The sequence below is a fragment of the Onychomys torridus genome, chromosome 1 (assembly GCF_903995425.1).
Source record: "Onychomys torridus chromosome 1, mOncTor1.1, whole genome shotgun sequence".
In the NCBI taxonomy this organism is placed as follows: Eukaryota; Metazoa; Chordata; class Mammalia; order Rodentia; family Cricetidae; genus Onychomys; species Onychomys torridus.
This window is the reverse complement of record NC_050443.1, coordinates 46,639,375-46,667,373: the sequence shown is the minus strand read 5'-3', so window position 1 is coordinate 46,667,373 and position 27,999 is coordinate 46,639,375. Positions and strand designations below refer to the sequence as shown.

Here is a 27,999-nt window from a genome sequence, read left to right as displayed (position 1 = left end):
CACTTACACAGTGTCTAGCCAGGTGAGTTTGGGAGATTATTCCCAATGATTTGGGAAATTGCAATGGCAGAGTCAGAAGAACCCCAAAGGCATGAGGATGATTCCAGACCAAAGAAAGAAAGCAATTCCTGACCAGAACACAAACTAGTTTTTTAAAAAAGATTTATTTATTTATTTTGTATATAAATCTCACCAGATCTCATTACAGGTGGTTATGAGCCACCATGTGGGTGCTGGGAATTGAACTCAGGACCTCTGGAAGAGCTGCTAGTGCTCTTAACCACTGAGCCATCTCTCCAGGCCCACAAGGTATTTTCTTAATTAGTATTGATGGAGGGTCCAGCCCATTGTGGGTGGGGCCATCCGTGGACTGGTGGTCCTGGTTCTATATGAAAGCACACCAGTAAGCAGCTCCCCTCCATGGCCTCTGCATCAGCTCCTGTCTCCAGGTTCCTGCCCTGTTTGAGTTCCCGTCCTGACTTCCTTCAGTGATGGACTATGATGTGGAGGTGTAAGCCCAATGAGCCCTTTCCTCCCTTTTGGCTGTGGTGTTTCATCACAGCAATGGAAGTCCTAACTAGGATACATGTCATGTTGTACTATTCACAAATGGTTCAGCAAAAGTGAAGACTTTTGTTTTGGGTTTTAAATAAGTTGTGTGTGTGTGTGTGTGTGTGTGTGTGTGTGTGTGTGTGTGTGTGTGTTTGGGGGGGGATATGTATGAATTCAGGTGCCCTAAAATCCAGAGCCATAGGATCCCTGCAAATCTGGAGATAAAGGCAGATGTGAGCCACCCAACATGAGTGTGCTAGGAATCAAACTAAGGTTCTCCATAAGAGCAGCAAGTATTCTTAACCACAGAGCCATCTCTGCAGCCCTGAGAGCATATGGTTTTGTGTTTGGAAAGAGCTGGGAGATGCCAATATGATGTTGCTTTGGCATCTGGTGACTCCAGGTCTGTGGAGTCCATTGGGTCCCAGTTTAGCTCTTTGGCAAATTTTAGAATTGTTTTTAGATTTAAAAGTGAGCGGGAAAAGACAATAGGGAAAAAATAAAAAGCAAGCCAGAGCAATTGAGTGGCTTATCTAACAGAATTAGCTGAGGCTAAGACTCCGCTCTCTGGACCTTAACTGTTCATCCTTCTTCATCTAAACTAGTGAAGAGGGAGAGAAAAGTTGGAGGTGCCTTGGAAGGGCAGGCACACAGCCTTTCCAGGATTTGGCTAAAGGGAGCTAAAGACAATGTACACACCACCACCTAGTGGCCAGATATGGTCACCTCTCAGCTACGGCCAATTGCAAAGGCCAACTCAACCCACATTGTTGGTACCTTTCCCACAATTCCTGAGGTTCTTTCATTTGTGAAACACTCATTTTTGTTTATATTTCTGGCCCTGTAACTTTTTGTTGTTGATTTCCAGTTGCTTTGGATAAACAAGCCAAAAGGCAGATTTCTTCTCCCCAGAAACCCAATTGAGTCCTGGATTCTTCAATGACCCCGAAAACGGAGGAAAGCCTTTTTCTTATGTGTTTAACCAGGACCCATTTGCTGCCCAACAATGGCAAACAACTGGGACACTGGGATTTCTGACTTCCTCTTGTTTAAAAAAGCAAAACAAAACAAAACAAAAACTAAGGAACGTGTTCTGAGCTTACCACAGCAAATGGGTTTGGGCTGTAGTTCGCATGTGTCAGAGACTCAGGTACAGAGGAGTGGGTAAGCTTCAAAACATGGCCAAAGGCAGGGTCTACAATGTCCTCACTAGAGGCTTTTGTCCAGGGAAGCCAGAGATATCCCTGGAGGTAGGACCCCTGTGTATCTGAAAAGGGGCTCTATTTGGCTTTCTCAGATTGACCTGAACTGGAAGCAGGGCCCAAAATTAAGGAAGTTGCCTGTTACTGATATGGTCTGAGTCTGACTGTTACAGAAGAACGTGGAGAACTCACTAAGTTGTTACTGTAGCTATCTGGCTTCCTGGGCTATTTGCTAAGGGGGTTGGTTTCAAACTGTGGGCTGTGGACCAGTGTTTCAGATTTCCATTTGGTGTGGCCTTTCGTCTGTAGGCAGCCAGTCCAAAATGAGGCCTGGCACAGGGCCAGGTGGCAGCAGACATTGGCTGCCTAGATCACACAAAGCGAGTCAAGAAAAGGGATTGTAGACCATGTTAGGATGCTGCCTGAGAAGAGGCTTCTGGGCCTCAGTGGGCTTCCTTTGTACCCACAAGCCATTGCTGCTGTGCTGCACCCCTGTGAGAAATTCTCAGGAGTTGGCTCTGGGCCACCAGCATGCTCTGGAGGTGACTTAGAGCCATGAGCAGGTGACTTGTACAGATCAGACTAGTCCCTGCCTTGTGCTAAGGACCTTGGTGGAAACTGGGGAGACAAGGCGGACACGCTCCCAGCATCTCAGGACAGGGCTGCAGCTGGAGCAGGCCCACAACCTGAACATTTTATTCCAGGCCCACCTGGGACCCAGACTCACCATTCTTATGTGCTGTTCCTTCCTGTCCCACCCTAGGCACTGCATGTGAAATGGTCCCGTCTTAGGTTGCCCTGGGTGGACCTGGACTGGCTTTTAGACATCTCCTGCCAGATCACAGAGCTCGACCTCTCCGCCAACTGCCTGTCTTCGCTCCCCTCCATCATCCCTTGGGGACTCATCAACCTGAAGAAGCTGAACCTCTCAGACAACCACCTGGGGGAGCTGCCCTGCGTGCAGTCATCCGACGAAATCATTTGCTCCAGGTGGGCCCGGGAGTGTGGACCAGGCCTTCCGTACCCCGCTGTCAGAGCCACCCTCCCTACAGGTTCCTTGGTTGAATTCTGGGTTTGAATGAGCAGGTAGCAGTAGTGAAAAGACTGCTCTCTCTTAACACAAGCTCACAAGAGCAGGGCATCAAGGCCTCAGAGGCCTCATGAGCCAGAGAGGTCTGGACTAAGGATTTACCTCAGCTCATTCACAGCCGTGCAGAGCTGTTTGTTCAAATTACACAACTGTGTCCTGCACAGTAGGGTGGCTAGAAGCTTGCTGAGATGGTAGAGGGGTTTGTCCCACCTCCCAGAAAAAGCTGGGTGGGCCTGAGGAAAGGTTTGACTCTGGGAATGTGGCCACACAGGAACGCTGGTCACTGGGTCACTGCCTGTCTTTCCTAGACCCCTGAGCCCTGAGGTGGCATGGCAGAGGAAGGATGTCTGTAAATTACTTTTCTCATTGTGACTAAACACCCTGACAACTTAAAGGAAGGGGTTATCCTGACTCACAGTTTGAAGGAGAAAGTCCATTGTGGTGGAAAAGGCATGGATGCAGGCTCAGAGGTGGCTGGTCACACTGCAGCTGCAGCTGGTCACACTGCATCAGTCACTGGTCACACTGCATCAGTAGCTGATTGCACTGCAGCTGGTCACACTGCACTGGTAGATGGTCACACTGCAGCTGTAGCTGGTCATACTGCATTGGTACCTGGTCACACTGCATTGGTTGCTGGTCACATTGTAGCTATAGCTGGTCACACTGCGTCAGTCACTGGTCACACTGCATTGATTGCTGGTCTCACTGCATCAGTGGTGACACTGCATTGGTACCTGGTCACACTGCATCAGTCACTGGTCACACTGCATCAGTAGCTGATTGCACTGCAGCTGCAGCTGGTCACACTGCAGCTGTCCCTGCTCACACTGCATTGGTTGCTGGTCACACTGCATCAGTCAGTGGTGACACTGCATTGGTACCTGGTCACACTGCATCAGTCACTGGTCACACCACATTGGTTGCTGGTCACACTGCATCAGTCACTGGTCACACTGCATTAGTGCCTGGTCACACTGCATCAGTCACTGGTCACACTGCATCAGTAGCTGTTCTCACTGTAGCTATAGTCGGGGAGCAGACAGCAATGACTACTTACTGGTACTCAGCCTAGGACACTAACCATGGAATGGACACCCATATTTAAGGGGTTCTTCCACCTCAACTCACCTAATCTAGATAATCCCTCACAGACCATGTCCAGGAGTTCGTTTCTCATCAAATTTTGACAGTCATGGTGAACCATCCCAGGACTGTACTTGAATTTCTTGAGGCTGTGAATGTGCAAGGTTTCATTGCAGAAAGAGTTTGAACTGACTGAAAAAGCTAAGTCTGGCGCTGGAAGATGGCCCAGTGGGTAGAGGTGCTTGCTAGCAAGCCTTGTGGCCTGAACCTACATACTGGTGAGAGAAAACTGAATCCTAAAAGTTGTCCTCTGACTTCCACCTGGGTGGAGGTCACGGCGCATTGGCTCACATACATGGTGAATGTGAGTGAATGCATACACACAGTGAATAACATGGAATTTTAAAAATAAATTGGGGGTTTAAATGTTATAAGAGACAAGGATGTTGGAAGGAGCTTGAGGTTAGTCCTTGGGCCTCGTAAATGAGTTCTACAAACCCAGCATGTAAAGAGCAAATGTCAGCTGAGCAGGCTTCTTAACCTGGGTCAGATGGGAGAACCTGAAACCCCCAACAGGTTGCAGTCCTGCTCTGTGGCCTCTGAGCAGCTCCAGAGCATCACTTGCTCAGCATGTTCAAAAGACTCGGAACCCACCAAAGTCACATTCCACTCTCGTAACAGTTCATCAAATAAGTGAAAAGCCAAGATTCCCACTTGCTTCTTAAACTGTGTGTAGAGAGAAAGTGCCTGCCTTGCCTACAGAGCGATCTTTTGTACTGCTGCTGCCCTTCCGGTGCCCTAACTCCCTTCTCCCCCGCCCCAGGTTACTCGAAATCGACATCTCCAGCAACAAGCTGTGCCACCTTCCACCTGGATTCTTGCACCTCTCAAAACTTCAAAAGCTGACTGCTTCCAGAAATTATCTGGAGCGGCTGTTTGAAGAAGAAAACGGTACGTGCCTCCATCAATCAACGGTATCATCAGCCACTTCCTTACTGGTCCGGATACTTGACAGTTCACAGCTTCTTTTTTTTTTTTTTTAATCTCACAGCTACTAACTGGATTGGCCTGAGGAAGCTGCAAGAACTTGACCTTGCTGACAACAAGCTGACAGAGCTCCCTGGCCTCTTTATGCACTCCTTCAAATCACTCAGCTATCTGAATGTCTCCAGAAACAGCCTGAAGAGCTTTCCGGATCCCTGGTCCTGCCCTTTGGTTTGTATCCTGAAAGCCACAGTCAAATCTGTACACCACTCTGTACATCCTTACTTCCCCTCCTTTGGGGTCACACTGTGCGTCATGGGTGTCGTTCCACATCATAGAGACCCACGGCACTCAGTCAGGCTGCATCCTCAGCAGTAACACCTGTAAGCTAGTCCATCTGGCTCTGGGTATAAGGGACACACAGTAGCCACTCCAGAGCTTTGTAGGGCAGCAGCTCATACCCTGACACAGGATGATATGAGGGATGGCGAGTTGGCTCTTTTGGTAAAGTGCCTGCCGCACAAATATGAGGATTTGAATTTGATCCCCAAGAATCCACGTAAAAAAAAAAAGCCATGTGTGGGTCTGGAGAGACGGCTCCGTGGGGGAAAGTGCTTGTTTATGCAAGCATCAGGAGCTAACTTTTCTCAGCACCCAAGAAGCAAAGACAGGATCCCATGGGCAAGCTGGCTAGCTGGACCAAACATTTATGAGCTCAGAGTTCAGTGAAAGATCCTGCCTCAGTATATAAGATGGAACATAAACTAATAAGACGCCTGCCTTCAATTCCTGGCCCCCACATGCACACATGCATGTATTTATACATGTGAGCACACATACAAACAGGTCATGTACAATTTTTTAGAAAGCCAGGCATGGCAGTGTGTGCCTGTAATCCTGGCACTGAGAAGTAGGGATAGGGGGATCCCTGGAGTTGTCTAGGCAGCCAGTCTAGACAACTGAGGAGCTCTAGGTTCTGTGAGAGACCCTGTCTCAAAATAATAATAATAATTAAAAAAAGATGGTGGAGAGCTATTGGAGAAGACACGAATCGTTAACCTTTGGCCTCTGCATGTATGTGTGTACACACACAATCCTGATGTATCATACATACAAACACAATGCCAAAGGGGGGTGCAGTTCTTTGGTGCATTAAGACACACAGGAGTCTGCATTCACAGTGCCACATACTGGATGAGGTTTTGTTTCTTGGGAATCTGGCTGGCTGAAGCCGATGAATAACATAAGGAATATTTGTGCTTTGTTGCTATTGGTTTCCAACCAGGAAATTCTCCATCACAAGAATAAGCATTTCTAGTTTGACCATAAGCGTGGGGGAAGCAGTGTCTCCTGAGAACACAGCTCTGAATCAGTCTGTTATTTCCCAGGACAACGGACCGGATGGTGACAGGGCGGGGGGGGGGGGGGGGGACTATGAGCCACCTTTGTTTCCTCCAGGAAACTCTATTCCTGCTCCCGCGGGACAGGACAACGCAGGCATGGAGAATCTGAAGCCTTTCTCCTTACCCCGCACCACGCTCACGGAGCCCTGCCTGATAGCCTCACATCTGACATCTCAAACAGACTTCTAGGTAGTACAACACTTGGAGAACTACTTACTGTTCTCCCCTCTCTCCTCAAACTCCTAGAGATGCTGTAAAGCCTCCAGAAACGCCCTGGAATCGCTGCCAGACAAAATGGCTGTCTTTTGGAAAACCCACCTTAAAGATGTGGATTTCTCTGAGAACTTGCTGAAAGAGGTGCCCCTGGGGCTTTTCCAGCTTGATGTGAGTCCAACAGTGTTCATTTCTCATTGTCAGCTCTGGTAAGAAAAAATTACCCTGGGCTGCAGAGAATCTGTGTGCTTTGCCAAGTTTGTGAAACGCGCGCACGCGCGCGCACACCCACACACACACACACACAAAGTCAGGGATAAGTTCACCTATCAAAAACACACCTGGTCTTGAGCAAAGATGGAAGTGAGGGAACCGTCACCATGGAGACAGCTATGTTGGGGAAGGGCTTGTTTCCCTGTGTCAGTCACTCCTCATTACTGTAACGAACACCTTGAGAAACCAACTTCAATGGGAAAAGGGCTTTTCCTGGCTCAAGGCTTGGGAGGAGGTGCCAGTCCATAGACGCATCCACCATGGTTGGTTCCAGGATTTGGGGGGACTGTGATAAAGCAGTGCATCATGGTAGGGCAAAGCTGTTCACCTCACCACCAGGACTTGAAATAAAGGGGAGGCAGAAGAAGTGTAACCCCAATGTCCTCCTCAAGTGCACACCAGTAATGAGCAGAACATCTCCACCAGAACATCTCTACCAGGACACCTCTACCAGGACACCTCCACCAGAACACCTCCACAACACCTCTACCACAACACCTCTACCACAACACCTCTACCACAACACCTCTACCACAACACCTCCCACCACAACACCTCCCACAGACCCTGGCTCTGAAGGTTCCACCACCTCCCAGTTGCTCCGAGGGACATAGTGTCCACCTTTATTGGTTTTTGGTTTAATCCATGGACCTTTAGGGAGTGTTCCAGACCTAAAAGAGCAACCCCCAGGACTTCATTTCTTTACAGAACTTTTGTTTTGCTTTTGGTTGTCCTAAGGATTGAACCTGGAGCCTCATGCATAGCACAAAAGTGCTCTCTACCACTGAGCTGCAGCCCCTGGCTTCATGTTGAAGCTTTGAAGCATGGTGGAGAGATGACTCCATCTGCCCCTGGCACTCTTTCCCCCATTCCTAGAGATCCCACTGAGCACTACCAACTCCAGGAGGAGACTCTGTACCTACAGTACTTTACCGTTGCCTTCCCTGGGTCTTCAGCAGGCTGTGAGGCCCCAGGCTGGTCTCAGAACAAGGGATTGCTAACTTCACCAAAAGCATTAGGACACTCCCTGGAGAGTCTCATGGTGGAATCACAGGCCACATTGCCCAGGAAAGGTGCCTATGTTTGAACACACAGGTGCAGCCCGTAATCCTCCTAGACCAGCTGCTCAGATCATCCAGGGTGCCAGTGACATCAAGGGTCCCTTCAGTGTGTGTATCTCTGAAAATAGGGACCATCAATTCATAGACCTGCAAGCAAGCATGGGACACAGGAAGGGACCCACATGTACTCACAGCCAGAGGAAATGGAAGTGCTGCTGACTGAGAACCTGTGTCACTGGTATCCACAGGGACCAACTGGCCATGAGTTCTTACCATTCACCACTGCCCAATTCTGAGTCCATCCCTCACACCAACACCCTGCAGAGTAGCTTGACCAGCAAGGACTGATAGAGCCTCATCAAATCTCACCACTGCGTTCTGTGGTGTCCCACTTTTCCCCTTGTCTCCAGATTGGGGATTGGGCAGGCCTTCACAGCCCAGCCCAAGCCCTGGGCTAGTCACTTGAGGAGGCTTTCACAGAAATGCAGAGGGTGACAACCATCCTGGGCCTAGGAGTGGGCCATGGCCTCATCCCTTCAACAAAAACAAAGCACATAGAGGCTTAATGTGGTACAGCAGTGTGGTGGCCCTCTGGAGCCACACAATTGTAGGTAGACTGTGATAATGTCATCAAGAAGAGCCCAGGTGTATCTCTGGGGCTCTCATTAAAGAAAAACATCCTCCAAGTGAGTAGAGACCCCAGTAGGCTTGCATACAGCAAGGCACAGGGATGAGCTGCCTATGTGGAGACCCCAAGGAGTCCATACTGGACATCCGAAAACACGTGGCTAAGGCAGACCACCCATGGTCTTGTTGCCTCTCTTTGGGGATCACCCAAGAAAGAAGTCACCAAGAGGTAGCAGGTACCCAGCATCACTTGACCACCTGATGGTACCCTGTGTGCTCCAGGCAGGTACCCACTAACCATGACTCTTAAAAATCTTTGGCCTCAAGATTCTACTGTTCTCATTGGCCTTGAGGGAAAGTCTGAATGCATTGTTCATCCTCTCTGCTTGAAACGATTTGGGGAGTTTTGTAAATAGAAAGAGGCTGTGAGTGTCTGGCTGTATGCTGACAGAGAGCAGACTGACTTGTCGCTCCATCTCCTCCCTTTCACGGTTGACACCGTCTTTTCCTCTCTCCTCCCTCTTTCAGGCCCTCATGTTCTTGAAGTTACAGGGAAACCAGCTGTTGTCACTGCCCCCTCAAGAGAAGTGGGCCTGCCGGCAACTCAAGACCCTGGACCTCTCCAGAAACCAACTTGGCAAGTAAGCAGGGGGCTTCTTTACCCCGAGTGTGTAGAGAACCACGGATAAGGGTCTCCATGCCCCCAGATGTGCCTACCTGCAGGTGAGTAGGAGATGGCTGAGCCTCAGGCTGCTGTATCCCGGTCAGGCAGGACTGAAGGTCCTCTGGAACGAAAGAGTTGTCACCACCGTGGAGACTGCAGGTCTGGGAGTAGGGCATCATCAAGTCTGCTCTCTCCTGAGGCCTGGCTCCTTGGCTTGTTCAAGTGGCCATCCCTGTACATCTCCATGATCACCCCTTTGCCCCTTCCTCTGAACACCAGCCACGTCACACTAGGTCCTTTACTAATGACCTTATACTGACATAAGCATTTCTTTAAAGACCCTGCGCGGTGAGTCTCCTTCATTCAAAAATGCTTGGGACCAGAGAGGTTTCAGATTTTAGATGTCGCTGGGAGTTTTCAAGTATTTGTATGTATCCCAAACATCCTGGGTTGGGACAAGACTTGTGTGTGTGTCACACACCCCCATCCCCAGCCTAAGGACAATTTCATGGAGCATTTTTAGCACACCAGAGTTTTAGCTGCGGCACAGCTCTGAGGTCAGGTCTGGAATGCCCTTTCAACATCACACTGGTGCTTACAGGGTTGGGCTTTGGGAGGCATCTGGATTTAAGCGTTTGGATGAAGGATGCTACTGTGTGACTTTTTCTGGGGAGAAATGACCACACATCTTTCCCCATATGGCACACTAATGACAGACAGACCACAGGAAAAAAAAAAATCTACCCAAATAGGGCTTGAAGAACTGATGTCGGAGTTACTTTCAGGACCCTGGGTGACTCGGGGGCGCCGTCTCACCCCAAGCGAAGGTGTCACCTCTCAAAAGCTGCATCCTGCCCACCTAGCAGGCAGCTCTACCAAAGAGTCTCCTCTTCCCCAGCAACTGTGGCTCGTTATATAGCCTGTGAGGGTTAGGGGCTTGTGAATGGTATAACGTTCCCACGCTTCCTGTGTCTTAGAAGTTACCCTCTTCCCTCCAGGAGGGAATGCTCCAGTTCAGAGGAAGTAGGCACTTACACAGTTGAGTCTCAATATGTATTCCAAATTCCCAAATCCTGGGATAAGGAGTCCAGGGGACATCGTGCAGCCCGTGAGCGGGGTCTTCCATCTGTAACTATTACATACAATGCAGACTAGACCAGAAGTCTAGAAACCCTTTACCAGCTGCTAATGTGGTCATAGGTGGAAGAAAATGGATTCAACCAACAAAAGGTGAAAGGTTGAAGGTGAGAGAGCAGGCCTTTAGGGTCACTGGCTCGAGGTTACCCGGAAACATCTCAGCAGAGCATACACTCAAAGGCAGCCTCCCTGGAGACACTGGACAGTGTCCCCACCACCAGAATGCCTCATACAGAAGTGCTTGCACCTGCTTGAAACTGGAAAGCCTGAGAATGTGAGACTAATGTTTGTGGCAGTTAGATTATCCTTTCTAATTGCTTCTTCCAGAAGACCCCCTGAGCTCCCTCACATAACCTGCAGGAATGCCAAGAACCTGCTGATAGAATTTACTGCTGTCCTCATGGTTCTGTGCTATGTAGTCAGAGCTGATATACTACATGTTGTTGACATGCTGGCCTCAAATTTCTGAGGGTTCTTTTTCCCCCTCCACAGAAATGAAGATGGGCTTAAAACAAAGCGCATCTCCCTGTTCACCACCAGAGGGCGCCAGCGTTCTGGAACCGAGGCAGGTAAGTGCTGGACTGGGGAGACAGTAGCTTCCTGGCGATAAGGCAAGGCAGTGTAGCCTTGTCTCCTTGTCGTATGTTGGGCTTTTCTTTTCCTTTCCCTGTTGGGATGCCAGAGGTGGCTATGGTCAGCTGAAACATCTCCCAGTAAGTAAATGATGACTGCTGACTTAGGTCACCTGTGTGCAGTCATATGGCCCTGACTCCCCACCTGGAGCCCAGCAATGCTAACAGCTGTCTGCCACATGCAGAGAATTCCCTACATCGCCTGCACAAGAGTCTCAGTCCTCATGGGAAGTGGACAAGGCCATCTATGTTGCACATAAGGAAACTGAGGCTCCCCATGTACTTCAGTCATCATAGACCAGTGTCTCATACAATAGAGACGTCCTCCTTGCAGTTCTAGGGGCTGGAGGCCATTTCAGGGTGCATTCATAGCTGGGTTTGAGAGAATCAGGCTTTCTAACTTGCCTACAGCCACCTTCTCACTCCCACTTCACCCACACATGATGGAAAGTCTCTCCTAACAGGATTCTTGTGTCATGAAGGACCCACCCTTGTGACCCCATCTAAACCTAATGCCTTCTTCCCAAAGTTCTGGTCAAGGGTCAGGGCTTCTGCATATGCTCAGTGTTTCTTGACTAGTTCTGACCCTGTGATAGAGCCAGGCTTCCACGCAGACTGTGGGAGTCCACCTCTGGGGGCAGGACCAATGCTACCCAGTCCTTTCTGCTGTGTCATGACATCTGAGACCCATTAGAGGCCACAGCCACACTAGCTCATGAGATGAAGTGTGGCAGAGGGCCTCAAGGGCTTCCCAAGGCTTCAAGAGTAGAACTTTGCCTGGAGTTTGTTTTTGTCCCTTATACGGCCTGTGCTGGGTAGGGAATTTCTCAGGAAAGACTATTTGTCCTTCAGGGAAACCCTGCCCAGTGGCAAACAATTGGTCCTCCACTATAACCCCAAGTGGTAACTTCTTCTTGTTCTTTGGTTATAATAGAGGTAGGTGTGTGTGTGTGTGTGTGTGTGTGTGTGTGTGTGTGTGTGTGTATGTGTCTGTATACTCTGTGTGTGTGTGTCTGTATACTCTGTGTGTGTATATTTGTGTGTGTCTGTATACTCTGTGTGTGTGTGTGTGTGTGTGTGTGTGTGTGTACATAGTGGCTTATAGAGTCAATATATGAGAATGTGAGTTTCATATCATTGAACGAGTAACTATTGGTGGAACAGAATCTAAAAATAGGAGTAAGTAAATGCAGTCTACCTTACTGTGTCTGTGAGATCAACTAACAGCTGCCTGGAAAGTGCGTGAGAAAAGTCGCGTCTATACCAAGCCTGTACGTGTTTTTCTGTTGTTCTCTAAACAACGCCATGTACCAGCTACTCCCTCCACATCCCCAGTGCCAGACAACACAGGTCATCTAGACATGATTTGAAGGCTGCAGGAGGATATGTGTGGGTTCTTGCATCTTTACATAAGGAACTTAAGCATTGGTGAATTTGGGTAGCTGATGTAGAGGGGCATCCTGGAAGCAGTTTCTCAGGGTTCCTCTGTACAAATGGAATTGATATAGAGCAAAGGTGGCATTCTGATCGAGTAGAAAATACTGTTTTCAGGTTTTAACAAATAATGTTGGTGTAACCAGCTGGGGTTATGCGGTGGTAGTATCCTTTCCTTCTGCTGTGATAGCAATGCTCATACGGATGGCAGGCTTGTGTATAAAAAGAAAAATAACACTTTAGAGGACACTTGTGTGGTTTGGGGTTGGGAGAGACCTTTAAAAGCTGGCTAGGAATCTTTTCATTTTCTTTTTTTAAGTATTTATTTATTATATATTCAGTGTTCTGTCTGCATGTGTCCCTGTAGGCCAGAAGAGGGCACCAGATCTCACTACAGCTTATGAACCACCATGTGGGTGCTGAGAATTGAACCCCAGGGCTCTGGAAGAAAAGTCAGTGTTCTTAGCCACTATCTCTCTAGCCCCTCATTTTCTTTTATTTTTATACATGGTCTCACGCTGTAGCGTAGGCTGGCCTGGAAAGTCATTCTGTAGCCTCAAAGGCAATCGTCCTGCCCAACTCTCAAGTGCTGAGATTATAGGGTGTAGGCCACCCTGCCCCCCAAAAACATTTTTAAGGCCCCAAATCTTGGCTTTGTAAAAATCGAAAAGTTTTATTTGGTGAAAGACATTATAGACAAAGGATTCCTGCAAACTTCTGAGAACTGTTTCCCATAGAAATCACTGTGACACAGATCGGCACACAAGTCTCTAATATACAAATAATGCTTATAATTTATTCATATATATTCATGAATATACATATGTATATGACAGCCCCAGAAGAAGAAATAGCAACCAAAAATAAAGTTTTGAAAAATAAGTTCAGACAGCCAGGAGACAGATACAGGGACCTGTTTCCATGCTGATAGGGAAATATAGTTTATGAATTTTCGTAACTGGGCCTTTCTCTTTTATTTTTTTCCTGTGTGTGAGTATAGGACCCAAGGCTTTGGGCATGCTGGGCAAGTGCTCTGCCACTAAGCCATCCCCTCAGCCCAACTGGCCCCTTTTTAAATGGAAGCCCCTCAGCTTTGGGAAATTGAGTGCAGATGTAAGGATCTCACTTGGAAAGAAAGAGAAACAGACACTATAGTGTCCCTGGTGCCAAGTGGGACAACGGACAAGAGCATAGGCTGGGAACAATCTCGGTCACTGGAGCCACTTGCTGCAGGCCACTTGTGTGCTTTACCTTCTACTCAAGCATGTGAGACCCTTTTGGGGACCAAGGCGATGTCACTGGAAGGTAGACCAGTTGCCACAGCCCGTAGAAACTGCTGCATAGGAAGGTCAAGCTGCAAGGTGAGAAGGTCATGGAGTGAGCTGGTAGCCAGGGGAGGAGGCCACTCCTTCCAAGGCTCCCTGGCAGAGGGCGTCATGGCATGGGCAGGTGACAAAGGCCTCCTGCTTTTTCAATTGCGTCTGGAATTTTGAGGGCCACCCCTGAATGAAATCCAGGCGAGGTGCCCTTGCCAGCCCTATTCCTCAGCAGAGTTGTTCTCCTAGGGCGGTTGACCTGGGGTAAAGAGTTATCTATAAAGGACGGCTTGTGTGCGGGTGGACAGTTAAATTCCAGGGAGGTTTACGTACATTCAAGCAGTCATATTTGTGCGGTTGCCTTGTCCAAAAATAATTTGGATGACCGTTTTTACGGTAAAACTCAGACAAGCAGAGTCATAAATAACTTATGAATAAATAACAGTTCATAAATACCTCTAGCTGTGTTCTCCCCAGCCTAGTTTCCACAGTTTCCAGCAGTTGGCTGGGGGTGTGACAGGTGTTGCCTCCATTCAGAGGTGTGGCTCCTTATTCCCCTCATCTGTCACTTAAGGAGCCTTCATAAACACCAGGGTGAAACTTCAGACTTGGCCGGCCCCACAGCCAGCTGTTCAGTGTTCCCTCCGTGGGCAAGAAAGGATGCCTTTCCACTCCCAGAAAAACATGAAGCCATTTCATCGAAAGGGGGAAGAAAGCACTTTTGAACATCTTTCTACAGGACGAGGTGTAGGACCAAGTCGCCTGGGCAAGCCTGATGCAATGTTATTTCCATAGCTACAGTGAATCTGGCTCACAGCGCGGCGAGCTGGGCAGGGTTTTCTTAACATTCATCTTAGTAGTCTGGCATCGTCTCTCTCCCAGGATGCTCTCTGAGGCTAGGTTACCTCAAGATCATCAGTACTGCTGCTCCATGTGTGGAGAGATGCCCTCGCTGAGGGAAGTAGTTGTATCTAGGCAACTGAACATGATTTCAGCCCCAAACAAGAATGCTGCTCTCTCTATCCTCTACATCGCCCTGGCTGGCAGTCCTGGCAGGGGACTTTGAGGCAGAGCATGCATCTTGGATTCCCTGTTTGCCAGTTGGATATCCTGTCCATTCTCTTTGCTTTTTGGGGAAGCGGGTGTGGGGGATAAAGGTTCCTCAGAGATCCTGCTATAGTCTAAACCCCTGAATCCCATTAATGTGTGTTTCCAAGCTTTGTATGACATTCTTTCTCTGCACAAAGGCTCTGGTGCTGTGGAAACAGCAAATGTGACGTGATCTTAATGGTAATCTCATAATTAGCCTCATGAATGAACTTACTTGAATACTAAAGAGTTGGCTGGTTTTTCAGTGTAACATCTTAAGCAACATTTATATATTTTTTAAAAAAGCCACCTTGGCTCATAATATGTTTCTTTGTTGATTAGCTTGTTCTTTCATTGAAGAGGTAATGCTGTATATTTTAAAACAAAACGAGTATTTGGTGTTCTAGTAAGTTCTTCTCTAGATGTGACTATGAGTTTGTGTAACATACACACATTTATGTGTGTGTGTGTGCATGCATGCATATAACACTCACATGCTGGGTTAATACACGTGTGCATATCTGCAGATATTTTCTGTCACACTAATAAGCCGTTTTAGAGACATAGTTCTGCACCTAGCTTTTCCAAGTCTCCAGAAGCCATCACTTTATATACACATGACCTGTACCATGCTTTGTAATCATTGCACATTATTCCATTGTTTAGCAGAATCCCCTGCAGACATACTGTTGCAAGCAATATGTCCCTGTCCTTACATCTCTGTCACATGTGCATACAAGAATGTCTGTAGAATTAGAATGGATAGGCCAGGAAGCTGAGCACAGTAGGCTTCCCAGGATGCTCTGCAGACATCATAGAGATTTGTATAGCACCTCCACACTGCGGTCATCCAGACGGTTCAGAAGCATGGTCTCTTTTGACTTTATTGGCAGCGTGCATGCTAGAATTCCCAGCTTTCCTGAGTGAATCTTTGGAGGTCCTCTGTCTGAATGAGAATCATCTTGACGCCGTCCCTCCGTCCGTCTGCCTGCTGAAGAACTTATCAGAGCTCTACTTGGGCAAGTAAGTTCATGTCAGGGCAGGTGCAGCCCATCGGAACAGACGTCCTCCCTTACATCACCGCGGACCAGAAGCAGTAGCGCTGCTTTCCGATTGGGTGGGATATTACAGGTAAAGGGAGTGACCACAGTTCGTTGCTTGGCTGGGGGACAGTGAGGAGGACAGCTGAGTCCCTGACCCCTCCGTGCAATGAACTTTGTCGTGTACCAGGTCCCGTCAGCGGCTTAAGAAGCAGGTAAAACTTGAGTGCCGTAGAAGGAGTTGCGTTAAGGTTGAAAATGGAGAGGCTTTGCAAGAGGAAGTAGTGGCCATCTGGATGATGGTAGTGTCACTAGTGAAAGAGAGGGTAGTTGTGGGCGGGAACTCAGTGGAGACTCACAGAAGTCAGAACAAATGTTTCCATCCTCACGATGCATGGGTGTAATGGGATTAGTGTCTAAATGGAATATTGAGATGAAGGCCCAAGGCACGTGGCTTGGATCAGAACTTGGCAATGGCCCCTGCAGACTGCGGAGGCTTAGGAGAGCTGCAGGCCCAAGTGCCCACGTATGTGCTTGTCTCTCACGTGTCCACGTATGTGCTTGTCTCTCACGTGTCCACGTATGTGCTTGTCTCTCACCGTGACTTGTTTGCTTCAGTAATCCTGGCCTCCGAGAGCTCCCTCCTGAACTAGGCCAGCTGGGAAACCTCTGGCAACTGGACATTGAAGATCTGAACATCAGCAATGTGCCTGCAGAGGTCAGGAAAGAAGGTAGGGCCTCCCCAGCCCTGTTCCAATCACTGCCTTGGGAAGATAACTCGGGTTCCCTTGGTAGATCTGAAGGGACCAGTGGGTGAATGAACATGGGGCCCAACCCCAGCCTCAGAGATGGGGAAGATGCTATGGAACTGGCCCCAACACAGTAGCCAGCAACAGTGATAAGACTGAGAACGGCTAGGTAGTAGAGTTTGCCGACTAGGGCAGCAAGGACGTTGTCCCTCAGGTCTGACTTTCACACTTAATTTGGGAGGTAGATATTATCATCCCTTCTCTCTCCCAGACTCCATTCCTTCCCTTGAAACACATGGAAATTGGGACAGAATTTGGCTTCCTAAGAAGTGTGAGTGCATCCCCTATATATCTAGGGTACCCACTTTTACCCTCTTCTGATTTCTCACAGGCCCCAAAGCAACACTATCTTTCCTACGTGCTCAGCTGCGCAAGGCAGAGAAGTGTAAGCTAATGAAGATGATCCTCGTGGGTCCCCCACGCCAGGGCAAGTCCACACTCCTGGAGATCTTACAGACGGGGAGGGCCCCCCAGGCAGCACACAGCGAGGCCACCATCAGGACCACCAAGTGGGAGCTCCAGAGACCAGCAGGCTCCAAAGCCAAGGTGAAGGATGGTGGACACACAGTGGGTGGGAGGGACCTCCCTGAGGGCTGTTCTCCATTCCCCCGGAGACCCTGGACATTCTGAATCCAGGGCCCAAGATGTTCTGTGCTGCTTGCTCTACTCTGGCCGTTGCCAAGAGTGATGGATCGGTTCTCTCTGTGACCTTGTAGTTTTCTATGGGAATGAAGTCAAGGCTCTGGGCCAGTGGTTCTTGACCCTGCCTGTGTGCTGGATTCCCCTGGGGGGCTCTTAATGAGCACATGCTCAGACTTCAAAGCTGGCTTCAGAGACTTAGATTCAAACAGAGGTTCCCCTGGGGCTAAGAACAAAGTACCAAGGCAGACAGGGAGGTACACCTCAGCATCTCTCAGCCCCCTTAAAGGGAGACTGATGAGGTACCCCAGGAGCCAATGCCCTGCCCTGCCTAATTCTTGCTTTCATTCAAGCTCTGAAAAGGTTCCATTAAATAGCCTGTTTAAAATGAAGTCTTTACCAACTTGTTCATGGTCCTCATTCCTATTCAGGTCCAAGCGGCTAGAAATAAACCTTTTTTCTTTATCTTTCTTTCTTTCTTTCTTTCTTTCTTTCTTTCTTTCTTTCTTTCTTTCTTTCTTTCTTTTTTGCCTTTTGAAGCAGAAAAGAGACTGTGAGATCTTAGCCTGGTGCTTATATTAGTTATTTTTGTATTGCTGTGACCAAAATGCAATCTACCCATCAGAAATTATTTCGACAAGAGCACATGTACTGGCTCATGGCCCCAGAAGGTTCTTTGCACTGTTTCTTGGCCCTTCTATTGAACAGAACATCATGGAGGTTGATATGTGTGATGAGGATCGCTCTTCACCATGGGGGACAAGAAGCAGAGGGTGACAGGAAGTGGCCAGGATAATACACTCCCAAGGACTTGCCTAGTGACCTGCTTCCTCCGTCTAAGAAGTCTCTAGAACTTCCTAAGATTTCACCGGCAGGCAGGGCACCAAGTATTCAAGACATAAGCCCCCAGCAGACATGTCAAATTCAAACTCTAACAGCACTGCACCCATAGAACACATAGAGTGCTTTTGCCCTGAGTGCCAGACAGTGCCATCCTCATCGGCTGAATATGCGTCTCTGCCTCACTGTGGTGATTCAAGGGTCCAAGAAGGAGAAAAGTTTACAGGGTAGAAAGCCAAGAGGCTCTGTCCAGCTGGGCCATGGTTTTCTTCTCTAAGCCCAGTACAATGAGAGCTAAGCTTGATTGCAGAGTTTTTCCACATAAAACCTTCTTCCAAATCAGGGGACTCCAGTTTGAGAAATGGAGCCTTCTGAAGGTGTAAGCTAACGTACTCGGAGCTGGTCCTCCTAAGAATGGGACCCTTGGGGCTAGGAGTACACATCAGTGGGACAGCCTGTGATGAGCATTGCAAGGCCGTGAGTTCAATCCCCAGCACCCAAAATAAACATAAGAGCAGGGTCCTGCCGTGGGGTTCAGAACAGTGAGCTAATGAATCCCAGGCCCACTCAGAACGGACAGGGAGTGACTCCCGCTGACTCACGTCTGAAGGCTCTCTAAAATAACCAGAATTTTCTACAGTACCCTTGGCTTTGCTGTTTTGACAATGACTCAGTCACCTTTGTTCCCATCCATCTGTTCTTCAGTGAATGGGTGCCCAGGCTTCAGGGGTGGACGGCATGAGACGGCCTTCACTTGAAAGCCGTTACTGCTCTTGTGAGCACCAAGGCCCATCCCGCCCTGTGCGGCTGACCTTTAGCTGGCTGAGAACAGCTGCCTGCTTTCATCTTTATACAAAACCAGGTCAGCACGCTGTCTGCATCTTGGAGGCCAAATGCTGCCTCATGGAAATGACTCCTGGCTACAGCGGACTGTAGCCTTGGCTCCTAGGCCAGCTCTGAGCTCATGCAGTGATACAGAAACTGTTTCCACAGCCTTCCTGGCAGCCCGCTCCCTGTTGTTGGATTCTCACGTCAGGAGGGTTTCCCAGCCTCGTTGGTGGGCGCTAACCTTTGACCTACACAAGTTCAGGGACACCTCCTCCATTTGTCCCCTGCACAGAGAGGGTGGGAGCCATGATGTCAAAGTGGGGCCCTCCTCCCACCAGATGTCTTTTAACTCTGGAGAGCTAAGATAACCAACACAACAGCCCATGATCTCCTCAGATGCCCAACTCTGTCAGCAGCAAATGGAAGCCCCCAGAAGTCTATCTTTGGGCCACTGGGCTCTTTTCCCTTGCCAGGATTGCTAATTTAGATGCACTGGAGTCTGTAACTTTTCCATAGCCAAGCTGTAAATTTTCTTGTGGTTCACTCGCCCCCCTCGGTCACTCAAATGCACCCCTTCTGTGCCTTGTTGCTCAAGTAGGTTGAATCCGTGGAGTTCAACGTCTGGGACATTGGGGGCCCTGCCAGCATGGCCACCGTCAATCAGTGCTTCTTCACGGACAAGGCCCTGTATGTGGTGGTCTGGAACCTGGCACTGGGGGAGGAAGCCGTGGCCAACCTCCAGTTCTGGCTGCTCAATATCGAGGTGAGCGGCCACCATCTTTGCCTTCTGGTGCCCAGGATGCAGCAACCCCAGGTTCTGTGTCCTGAAGCACTGTGTGATTAAGAACAAAGGGACAGTGTAAGGGGGAAACACTATTCTTACGGAAGGGCTCTCCCAGAAGGCCCCAAATCCTGGCCTTGCTTGATTTTCACACTGAGAACTCAGAGCCCAGTGCTCCTGCTCTTTTTACCTGAAACCTAACAGCCCCGTGCGTGCAAAGCAGGCAGAGCTCCCTCAGTGGAAAGGTGCCACTTGCCTGGCAGAGGCCTCTCCCTCAGGTGGTTAGAAGGACCAGACATCCCTCTCCATGGGCTTTAAACTGCATGGAGTGGGTCACAGGGCACCTCAGTTCATAACTGGTCGGTAGCATTCAAATCCACAGGATGGTGGCTGACTGTGGGCCACTAACGTCTGGGATTGGCACATTTGCACACTGAGGAAACTGTTTCCCACTATTCGGGGGCCGGGGGGGTGGAAATGCAGGACTCAGCTGTGGGATTCTCTGTTACAGGCCAAGGCCCCAAACGCTGTTGTGCTGGTGGTCGGGACACACCTGGACCTAATCGAGGCCAAATTCCGAGTGGAGAGGATAGCAACACTACGTGCCTACGTGCTGGCACTCTGCCGCTCGCCGTCGGGGTCCAGAGCGACGGGCTTCCCAGATATCACTTTCAAACACTTGCAGTGAGTGCCGCCTGCCTCGAGCTTGCTGCTGCCCCCGCCCCGTGTGCCCTGTTCACTAAGACCCCAGCTCGCCTGGCATCTGTCCTGGGGATGGGCCAGGCTCCTCTGCACAGAGGGTGGTACCCTGAGCAGGGCTTGGCCCACTAGGTGAGAGACAGGGCCTGGAGACACCCTAACTGTGCTTCCTTTCTGGGCCCTCTCCTGCCATCAGGGCCAGTACCCAGAGCACACAGCTCCCATGGAACAGGGTCTGAGTTCCAGCACCATCCCTAGTGTTTGCAGATCACTGATGGAGGACAGACATCCCAGTCCTTGCATTGGATCCCAGCAGATCTGAGAGCAGCTGCTGAGTCTGAAAGTAGCAGCAGTGTGGAGGGGGTGGGGCTGGTACGGATGAGACTAGCCACCCTGCGTGCGCCACTCAATTTACCTCTTGTGGGTAGCCATCACAGTGGCGGGACTCTGGCATTCCGACCGTGAATCCGAGGCTTAGTAAAGGAGACCAAGATCCTTGGTCAGAATCAAATGTGCATCGTGGCTGCTGCTCTCGGATTCCCTCACTCTGGGTGGGATGGCGTGGGTGCAGGTGTTCGGGTCAGGATGGCCTGTCAGCCCTGCTCACAGTGCAGTACCAGGATGTTGGGGAGTCCTGGTATACCCCAAGAAAGACTTGGGAGGGTCTTTAATAACAGGAGCGCTGGCTGGTTCAGAGTCACAGCCTCAGCATGTACCTCTCTTATCCAGCTAGCACCCTTGGGAGTCCCAGTACCTCTGGGCCCCCCTCTTCCTCTGTGAACTCAGCATATTGGGAAGACAGACCAAAGGGTACCCAGCACAGGGCTATGCACAGAGCAAAGCCTCCAGAACCTTCTTGTTCTCTCTTTAATGACTTCTCAAGACTTGTTGGCATCTGGGACAAAGCTCCAGGAAGACAGGGATGCTCTGTGCCCCCAGACAAAGAGACAGTATGTTGATTAAGCCCCCCACATTTTTGCACACACAGCGAGATCTCCTGCAAGAACCTGGAAGGGCAGGAGGGGCTGCGGCAACTGATTTTCCACGTCACGTGCAACATGAAGGACGTGGGCAGCACTATTGGCTGTCAGAAACTCGCAGGCAGGCTGGTAAGTGTCCCTTCATCCACTTAGGCCAGAGGCCCCCACTTCCCACTGCCAGGATCCAGCTTACACCTTTACAGCCATTTGCTGTAAGGCATAGGGCTGTGTTTAAAGCCAGTAGTTCCAGGTGGGAGCAGGGAAGGGTCATTGACCTGTCACAACAGTCCTGGCATTACAAAGTCTGTGGTCACCTTGTCTGTGTGCATATCCCCAACTGAAGCAGAGCAAAGCCATGCTCTGACTCCTTTTCACATCCTGTAAACGCATGTCCTCTGACCCTGGGACCAGACAGCGGGGTGGTGGGGAGTGTTGGTGCAGGCAGCATCCCTTGGACCTGAGACCCTCAGCCTCACCCCACCCGCACGCAGATCCCCAGGAGCTACTTCAGCCTACAGGAGGCCGTGCTGGCTGAGCAGCAGCGCCGCAGTCTGGGCGATGAAGTGCAGTATCTAACGGACCGGCAGCTGGAGCAGCTAGTGGAACAGACGCCTGGCAACGATATCAAAGACTACGAGGATCTGCAGTCTGGTAGGTCAAGAGTGGGTACCCAGGGGCGTTGGTATGGGGGATCTGAAGGTCGGGCAGAAGTCAGTCCAAAGCCCTTGAGTAGGGTAGGGTAGGGTGAGCCATCTATGAGGTCACAGCTCCACCTGGACCCTCAGCTCAGCAGGCTAGCAGGTTTACATGACAGCACTCAACACGTCCCTGTGTTCTGCCGCCTGCCTGTCTCCATGCTTCCCCCTCCACTTCTCCTTGCTGCTGCCATCCCCCTCAACCATCCCTCCCCTGTGCCCTTCTCTCCTTGGACAGAGACCATGGCAGCTGCTCAGCAGAGGATGCACACAGGCACAGCCTCTGTGTCACTACCCTCCAGGACCTCGGTTCAGGAAGATAGCGAGGTTAAACCATTATAACCAGTTCTTATTATTCATGGTACTTAGCATCTAAAAGGTCGTCACAACTACTGCATTGGCAGCTATGAAACCATTGCTCCTGGAGAAATAATAGGGTTAGGTTCCTGACTGCCTCTGGTCACATTGTCACCCACAAAGCAGTCAATAACTGTTCATTGTTTCAGACCCTCCTCTCTTCTATACTGTTCTGGTTTTATTTGTTGTGATTAAAATACCCCAAGCAGCTTAGGGGAGGAAGGAGTTTGCTTGCCTTACAATTCTAGGTGTCAGTTTGTCACCGAGGGGAAGTTGAGGCAGGAACCCTGGCAGCTAGTCACATCACATCCACAGTCAAGAGGAGAGAGAAACAAATGGACCCCTGATGCCTGGGTGCTCAGTTTCTTGCTAGCTTTCTTTATTCTTAGAGTATTAAGACTCCCTGTCTAGACAATGGTGCCACCCACAACGGGCTAGGTCAATTAATAATCAAGACAAGCTCCCACAGACATGCCCATTCTATGGTCTATTTAGAAGTGATCCAGATCATTCCCCAGTTGAGATTCTTCGGGTGATTCCCGGATGTATCAAGTTAACACTAAGAACTAGCCAGCACATGTATCTTATTAGTTATTAAACATGTATTATTGATTTGTTACCTCATGCAGTGGCCTCTATAGTTTGTGCCCAAACATTGCTTATCCAATGCCATATTTTCTCTATAAATCACAATCTTGTGCTTAGAAACAGTAGACAACCCTTTGGCCCTGTGTTGGAGGGTCATTATAGACAGCAAAAATGATACCAAATACACAGAAACATGGCAATAAATGGACCATAGAATGGGCATTCACAGGACAAGAGCTCAGTTAGGACATGCACACAGGACAACATTTTTCACACAGCTTGGCATATGTCTACACATAACTATAGGAGCACCTCAAGTGTTGTTTTGTAGGGGGGTGGTCATAAGCAAATTCCATCAAGTGGTGAAACTTACAGACAGTCTGAGAACAAGGATTACTGGTAGTTGCTTGACCATCAATCAACCCAGGACATTGGCAAGAGTCACAGTGTGTCCCCAGGCTCCAGCTGCCCACCCTGTCTGATGGGCCTGGAACGCCAGAAATACTGGTTTCTTCCTGGGAACAGGGTCATCACTGAGTCCCTTTTGGTCCCTCTGGGATTCTGACCCAGTTTCCTCCCTCTCTCCTTGTAGCCATCAGCTTCCTCATAGAAACAGGAGCCCTGCTGCACTTCCCAGACACGAGCCACGGCCTCAGGAACCTCTACTTCCTCGACCCCATCTGGTTGTCCGAATGCCTACAGAGGATCTTTAACATCAAGGGCTCACGGTCAGTGGCGAAGAACGGGGTGATCCGAGCCGAGGACCTCAGGATGCTGCTGGTGGGGACAGGCTTCACACAACAGACCGAGGAGCAGTACTTCCAGTTCCTCGCCAAGTTTGAGATCGCTCTCCCTGTGGCCAATGACAGGTAAGGCCACAGCCCGGAAGAATGGGGTCTGAGGACACTGGTGGCCTCTACAAGATTTCCAGGGCTACCACCACCAGGACAGCTAGCTCCTGGGGATGGCCATTTGTCTAGCCTAGGTCAGCAGGACGGTAGATGCATCAGGCCCCACTTTGCCCACCTCCTATCTGGTGCCGTGGGCTACTCTTTTCAGGCAGTTGGAAGAAATCCACTTATTGAGAGGGGTTAGGAAAACATGCAAGGGGAGTTCTGCTTGGGGGCAGTTGTTGGCTTGGTAGTACGATGAGTGAAAACAGTGTGTAACATGGACATCTGTGTTAGCCATGTGGCTTCGGAATGCACACACAAGTGTTTAAGGGTGGCTGGCTTGACAGGCTCAGGCCTGGACCTCCACAGTGCTGCTTCCTGGAAGGCTGGTGTAACACTTGGAAGCATGTCCAAGACCCTTGCTTTCTCTCTTCTGCTACCTCATCTCACTGGGCACGTCATCCACACTGCCCAAAATTCTTCCCCAGGCCCCTGCTTCTCACCCACGCCTCCACTATGTGACTCTACCACCTCCCAAGTGCTATTCTTCTGCTCATATTGAGAACATCTACAGCAGTCTCCTCTCATCCAGGGTTTCACTTTCTACAGGTTCATGTACCAGCGACCAACTGCAGTGTGAAAATGTAGAGAATAAAAAATATGATAAACAATTCCTTCATTTTAAATGCCACAACATTGCCAGCAGCATAATAAAATTTCTCAGCATCCCACTCTGACCCACCTGGGACATGACTCATCCTTTGTCCAGAGTATCCATGCTGTATATCTACCCCCCTGCTAAGTAGCCACCTTGTTTATGAACTTAACTATTCTGATACATTTAATCTCCCCATTTTATTTACTAAAGGCCCAAAGCACAAAGGTACTGATTTGGAAATTTATGACAACATGTTGTTATAATTGTTCTATTGTTATTTCATTGTAGAGTGTCTCTCATTACTTAGATAATATTCTCATTCTTGAAGTCCATTTTGACTGGTTTTAAAATAGCCACATACCAGCTTTGGAGGTCTTTTAGCTTTTAACTACAACTGTTCCCTTTCCCCCCCAATTCTTTTCTTATAAATGTATTTGGGTATTTATATTACAATGAATACCTTATTGTCTATGAATTATCTAATCTGATGCTCTCTGTCTTAAATAGGAATACTTAGCTCATTTACATTAAGTAATTAGTTTTGGGGCTGGAGAGATGGCTCAGAGGTTAAGAGCACTGACTCCTATTCCAAAAGTCCTGAGTTCAATTCCCAGCAACCACATGGTGGCTCACAGCCATCTATAATGGGATCTGGTGCCCTCTTCTGGCTTGCAGGTAGGACACTATATACATAATAAATAAATCTCTTAAAAGAAAAAAAAAGTAATTAGTTTTGTAGGTGGATTTAAGCCTAGTAGCTTGGCATTTGTCTTATATTTATACCATTTAGTTTGCTCTGCCTTCTCCTGAGTTAGTCACATTCTCAGACTTTTTAGCCATTCTATCTATTCTTGGGGTGGTCTTCAGTGGTCCCACTAGGTATTAGCATATACATCCTCAGTAGTGTCTTGACGCTCTCTTCTTCCCACAATCCCCCACATGACTCCATGTCAGCACTCATCCTCCTGAACATGAGAACTGCCAATGCCCCAAACCCTGAAGTGGGACCCCTGAGAGGGCTGAGGAGAGCACGTGGGGACCAGAGCTCTGGTGGCTACCCAGTCTCCATTGATGTCCTGGGTTGTTTCATCCACTTCCTGGGTTTAATGGCAGCAGCTACTATCCCAAATAGACCTTTATAATGCACCTGCCTTAGGACATATTGTCACTCTGTACCCCAACTCCAGAGCCTTACAGTGGTGCCACTAGAGACTTCTGGGGAGCTGGCTTGGTCCCTGGGCAGCCATTCTAGAGACTCTGTTTGTGGAAACCAGTCATCCACAGAAACAGCCCTACTTACACTTGATCATATGGATTTGGGTATGGGGGCAAGTTCAAGACCTTCTTGCTCCATTTGTATGGGACCATGAGCAGAGTCCTAAAGAGAAAAACCTCAAAAAGGAATTTAAGGTCTGTCTCATGGCCTCTCATTCCATAGCCTTGCTATTGACCAATAGAAGCTCAAGGTATCAGTTTACACTGCCATGATCTGGCAGTATTCCTGGTGCTATCAGTTATCAGTGGATTAAAGGAGTAAGGATCTATTATATATTAGCATTCAGTATGAGTTGTTTTTGTGTGTGTGTGTGTGTGTGTGTGTGTGTGTGTGTGTTATTCTGCCTATATGATTGAACAATAAAAATCAGCCAGATTATTGCCAAGTCCAGAGAAGTTCCTGCACAGTGGTTTGAAGCATGGAAGCAGACAGCCTGAGAACGAGCCCCAGATACCTTTTTTCTCCCCTGCTGAATAGCAATAATCCTGTTACCTACTATTACTACCCTTGTTGTCAGGAGTAAATTAGATTGTATTACATAGAACAGTGTCTCCTACACCTAGGAGCTCCCAGGATGGCAGGAATCAATAGCATTGCTCTTACAGGTTCTTCACGTTAAGTCCTGTGGCCCATACATCTGGGTCTGCACACAGCTGTGAGGAGAAGAACATTTTCCATCCTAGCACAGGCATCAATTTCCCTTGTGCCCGAGGTGAATTCCAGCTCCTTACATCATGGGTTTTCAAGGGTCAATCACGCAGCTATGGTCCCTGGATCTATACAGACACAGACCTTAGATGCTCCTCTGGGACCTTGGTCTTCCACCTACAGTCTGTGAGCCACACCACACCCCTGTCTTTCAGAAACTCTCGGGATTGGTGAACCTCCAAAACCTATCCTTTGCAGCATTTTCGTTTCTTGATGGCAGAAATGTCTTAACTCTTCCCCATCTCTGGAAGGCCCCAACCCCACATCTGAGGCCATCTCAGTGGAGTAGCATTCACTAGCCCATCTCCTCAGAGGGGACACTGTGCCCTGCCCAGGGTTCATCAGCTGATTGATATTCATCAGACACAAATAATTCACTTCTGTAGTCCAATCTTGTTTATCCTTTGGGACAGCCTTTCTGATTCCTACTGTTCTCCAGCCAGGTACAGCGGTCTGCCTGGGGACTGCTCACTTCGAGATCTGTCTTCCACAGCCAGTCATCTTTCAAACCCTCCCTTTGCTGTCTAATTATCCCTACCTTTAAAATTCTTGACAAGTGGCTATTCTATGTGCAGACACCTCTCTCCAACACATACCTACAGAGAAAGGGGAAAGCCAGAGTCACTTGCATGGAGCATGGCGTGTGTGTTAGGGGCCAGACTGAGGAATCACAAGTAGGCACTTCTGAGAGTCTCCTGTTCAAGAGAGGGACTCTGCACAGAGGAAGGATGAGGAACTGTTAGGACGTAGGGAGGTAAGGCAGGACGTTGGGGTGGAGGAGCGGAAAGGCATCATCCCAGGTGGTGTGGGATGTCCTTCACCCTGGACCTAAAGAGCTTAAAGAAAACCTAACGACCCACCACCCGTGTGTGCACCAGCTCACCTGTGCAGCCCTTGGCCAACCTCTCTAACTCCTCCCTGGAGGCATCCCTTCCTTCCCCACAAGGCTCAAGACACACAAGGGCACCAAGTCAGTGCTGAGATTTGCACCTATGTGGTGGGGGTGGAGGAGCAAGTTGTCCTTGAGTTTCCCTTACACAGTTGTCTCTTGAACCCATGAAAGACTGACGCCAGGACACAGGACGCTCAAATACCTTATGAAAATAGCATAGAACCTCCTTCCCTCTTGGAATACCTAGATCTCTCAACATGCCTTCTGCTGTGTACCTGCTCCATCAATTATTGCTAAGGAGTGCTTACTATAAAAGAAAGAAGTCACATTAAGTAAAGACACTACACACACACACACACACACACACACACACATACATACACACACACACACACACACACACACGCACACACACACACATACACACACACATACACACACACACACACACACACACACCACACACACACACACACACACACACACACACACACACACACACACACACACACACACACACACATACACGCACACACGTTCAGCCCAAGGTTGG

The 27,999-nt window shown here is 49.1% G+C and overlaps 1 protein-coding gene across 1 annotated transcript in view; it reads left to right on the top strand.

Moving 5' to 3' along the window:
- Positions 1 to 27,999, top strand: part of Lrrk1 (leucine rich repeat kinase 1) — a 135,693-nt gene that overhangs the window by 74,140 nt on the left and 33,554 nt on the right. Inside the window, exons 7-20 of the mRNA XM_036175835.1 lie at positions 2,518 to 2,744; positions 4,754 to 4,881; positions 4,982 to 5,145; positions 6,564 to 6,701; positions 9,020 to 9,132; positions 10,785 to 10,861; positions 15,657 to 15,786; positions 16,422 to 16,534; positions 16,944 to 17,158; positions 19,518 to 19,682; positions 20,212 to 20,384; positions 21,388 to 21,508; positions 21,871 to 22,030; positions 23,612 to 23,888. Coding sequence (XP_036031728.1) covers positions 2,518 to 2,744; positions 4,754 to 4,881; positions 4,982 to 5,145; positions 6,564 to 6,701; positions 9,020 to 9,132; positions 10,785 to 10,861; positions 15,657 to 15,786; positions 16,422 to 16,534; positions 16,944 to 17,158; positions 19,518 to 19,682; positions 20,212 to 20,384; positions 21,388 to 21,508; positions 21,871 to 22,030; positions 23,612 to 23,888 — 2,201 coding nt within the window. The remainder of the gene's footprint in view (positions 1 to 2,517; positions 2,745 to 4,753; positions 4,882 to 4,981; positions 5,146 to 6,563; positions 6,702 to 9,019; positions 9,133 to 10,784; positions 10,862 to 15,656; positions 15,787 to 16,421; positions 16,535 to 16,943; positions 17,159 to 19,517; positions 19,683 to 20,211; positions 20,385 to 21,387; positions 21,509 to 21,870; positions 22,031 to 23,611; positions 23,889 to 27,999) is intronic.